Source organism: Chrysochloris asiatica, unplaced genomic scaffold (genome assembly GCF_000296735.1).
Source record: "Chrysochloris asiatica unplaced genomic scaffold, ChrAsi1.0 scaffold00033, whole genome shotgun sequence".
Lineage (NCBI taxonomy): Eukaryota > Metazoa > Chordata > Mammalia > Afrosoricida > Chrysochloridae > Chrysochloris > Chrysochloris asiatica.
In genome coordinates, this window is record NW_006408551.1 from 3,290,166 (window position 1) to 3,293,307 (window position 3,142).

General features: G+C 40.8%; 1 protein-coding gene across 1 annotated transcript in view; it reads right to left on the bottom strand.

Annotated features, from left to right (window-relative positions):
• Positions 1-1,983: 1,983 nt before the first annotated feature.
• The window catches only part of LOC102829537 (retinol dehydrogenase 16-like), a 9,334-nt gene continuing 8,175 nt past the window's right edge, over positions 1,984-3,142 (bottom strand). The window contains exons 3-4 of the mRNA XM_006859457.1: positions 2,779-2,942; positions 1,984-2,201 (exon numbers count right to left, since the gene is read on the bottom strand). Coding sequence (XP_006859519.1) covers positions 1,984-2,201; positions 2,779-2,942 — 382 coding nt within the window. The remainder of the gene's footprint in view (positions 2,202-2,778; positions 2,943-3,142) is intronic.

Genomic DNA, 3,142 nt, shown 5'->3' on the forward strand with positions numbered 1-3,142 from the left:
GAATTATAACTCCAACAGAATTCCCAACATGAAATGGTGTCTGATTGTTAAAGTGAGGGCATTCATTGAAAAGAAATGGGATCCTGAAACTTGGGGTATGGACATATGGGCAGATAATCAGGAATATGGGTACACTGAGTCCCTAAATTTCATTGAATCACTTCTGCCAACAGTAAAAACCTTCTTACTTTTGGTTTAACCCAGGTACATCTGAGATATCACCTGGGATGGCACATTGAGAATTGTCTAGAGCATTGCGGAGGCAGATGCCTTATAAGATATTGTTGGATGGTCCCAGGAAGTACCCCCACCACTGTTATTAATTCTAGATCTATAACTAGATTTAAATCCCAGAAAACCCCAAAAGGTGCAGTATAAACTGTGACCCAGGAAGAGGTAGGCTACACTCTAAAATAACTCCTTGATTTTTCTAATATATACAAACATAAACCTTGGTAATATGTGTGGAAATGGCTATTAAGGATGTGGGATAGAGGAGAATACAACATTGGATTAGTCTGAATTTACTGACATGGACCCACTAAGCACAGAATCTTCATTCAACGTTTCAGCACCAGTAAACATCTCTCTTGTATTCTCTGCTTTCAGCCAAGATCCATCTGACATCAGCAATGATATCCATGCTTCCACATCTTCTTCTGAATCTGACTTGGATTTTTGGCAGCTTCCTATTGATTTATTGCTGCAACCATTTTTTAATTCTCTGCAGCAAAGTTTTTACTTACATGTGATATTAATAATATTATTTGATAATTTCTGCATTCTGTTGTGTTCAGCTTTCTTTGGAATAGGTACAAGTACAAATATCTTCTAATTAATTGACCAGATAGCTGCTTTCCAAATTTCTTGGCATACATGAGTGAGTGTCTCCAGTGCTGTATCAGTTTATTGAAACATTTCTATTAGTGTTCTGTCAATTTCTGGAGCCCTGGTTTTCACCAATGCCTTTAGTGCAGCTTAAATTTCTTCCTTCAATACCACTCGTTCTTGATCATGTGGTACCTCTGAAAGAATTGAACATTGATCAATGTTTTTGGTATAGTGACTGTATATTCGTTCTATCTTCTTTTGATGTTTATTGTGCCATTCAACATATTGTTCATAGACTCCTTCAATATTGAAGCCTTAGGCTTAAATTTTTTCTTCAGTTCTTTCATCTTGAAAACTGCTGAGCATGTTCTTCCTTTTTAGTTTTCTAACTCCAGGTCTTTGTACATTTCATTATAATACTTTACTTTGTCTTCTCAAGATGCCCTTTGAAAATTTCTGTTCACTTCTTTTACATAATCATTTCTTCCAGTCATTTCAGCTTCTTTGCTTTCAAGAGCAAGTTTCATAGCCTCTTCTGACATCTATTTTGGTCTTTTCTTTCTTTCCTGTCTTTTTAATGACCTTTTGCTTACTTCATGTCTGATGTTCCTGATGCCATCCCACAACTCTTCTGGTCTTTGTTTATTAGTGTCTGATGCATCAACTCTGTTCTTGAGACGGGCTCTAAATTCAGGTGGGAGAGACTCAAGGTCATCATTTGGCTCACAGAGTTGTTTTAATTCTCTTCAACTTCAATCTGAACTTGCATGTGAGCAATTGATGGTCTGTTCCACAGTTAGCCCCAGTCTTGTTTTGGTTGACAATACTGAGCATCTCCTTCATCTCTTCCAATCGATGTAGTTAATTTGATTCCTGTATATCCCTTCTGCTGAAGCCTTCTGTGTTGTTGAAAGATGGTATTTGCAATGAATAAGTCATTGGTCTTGCAAAATTCTATCATGTAATCTCCAGTTTCATTTGTATCCCCAAGGTAATATTTTTCAACTTTTGCATTGCAATCACCAGTAATTATCAGTGCATCTTGGTTGCATGATTGAGAAATTTCAGAATGAAAAAGTTGGTTGTTGTTGTTGTTGTTAAGTGCAGTCAAGTCTGTTCCAATTCAGCCCACCATGCACCCTAGTCCTGTCTTCACAGGGCCTTGGCAGGCCTTGGGGAGCTCCAGGAGATCATAGCATCCACCAGGGCAGTGGGCAGGTAGCTTATAGGGAGGTAGAAGAACTTGGCATCCCAGCCAGCTGAGTATCGGGTGCGTGGATAGCAGGCCGTCAAAGCGTGCTCCATGCAGTCTGTCACCAAGGACAGATTAGATGAATAAGTTCTCTTCATTATTTTAGGCCATTTCATGCCTGTTCAGAATGAGAAAGGACTCAGGTTATATTTTCACCAAAAACCCCTCCCACACTGAAACCAGTTTTGAGAGAAAAGTTCCTAATAATACCTACAGCCCAAAGCCATCTCTCCCAACTTACACCTGCCAGATTGCCTTGGCCCTGTCCTTTCCTAAGGCAGGTAGTTGTTCCACGCTAACCATTTGGGGTCTCAACCTGAGAATACTTGGATGGCATGAATGAAGTCCTCTGCTAACACTAGGAATCTAAGTATGTGACAATCAGCCCTCTCTAACAAGAGCTTACTATCCTTTCTGGCTTCAGCTTCCTTCTCAAAATGAAGAGGTTCAGATAAAGAAACTGAAACCAGAGAAGGACACGATCCATAGACTTAAATCAAGATCCAGTAAGCCTGGGCTCTTTCTGGGGGTTGCCAGGTGACAACAAAGGCCTACAGAGAAATGGGAGTGAATGTCTGAACTCTGTTGGGGAGGCAGACACTAGAGGACAGAAGGTGAGACAGATTTAGCAAACAATGTACCCTGGCCTTACAGACAGGGTTTGTTTGTCTTTACATTATCCACAGACTACTCACAGAAAGCCAGAAACTGTCTGCCATAGGCTTCCTTGACTTCTGTGCTGGCCCGCTCCCACACCTCCAGGATGGTTTGTGAAAATTTGTCACTGCAAGTTATGCCAGTCTTGAATGCACCAGGTTCAATCACAGCCACCTTCACCCCAAAGAAGGCGAGTTCTCTCCTGCAAGGCAGACAGACAAAAGGGAAAGGAGTTCAGAGGCCTTGGGAGAAAAAAAACTCTAACCTAGAACAAGGGTGGGATAGGTTGTAAGCTTGGAGAATTGGAAAGGGGAGCAGCTAGTGAAAAATAGCAACAATCATAGCATTGCCTCTATTGTTGTTGTTAGGTGCCATCAAGTTGGAACCGACTCATAGCGACCC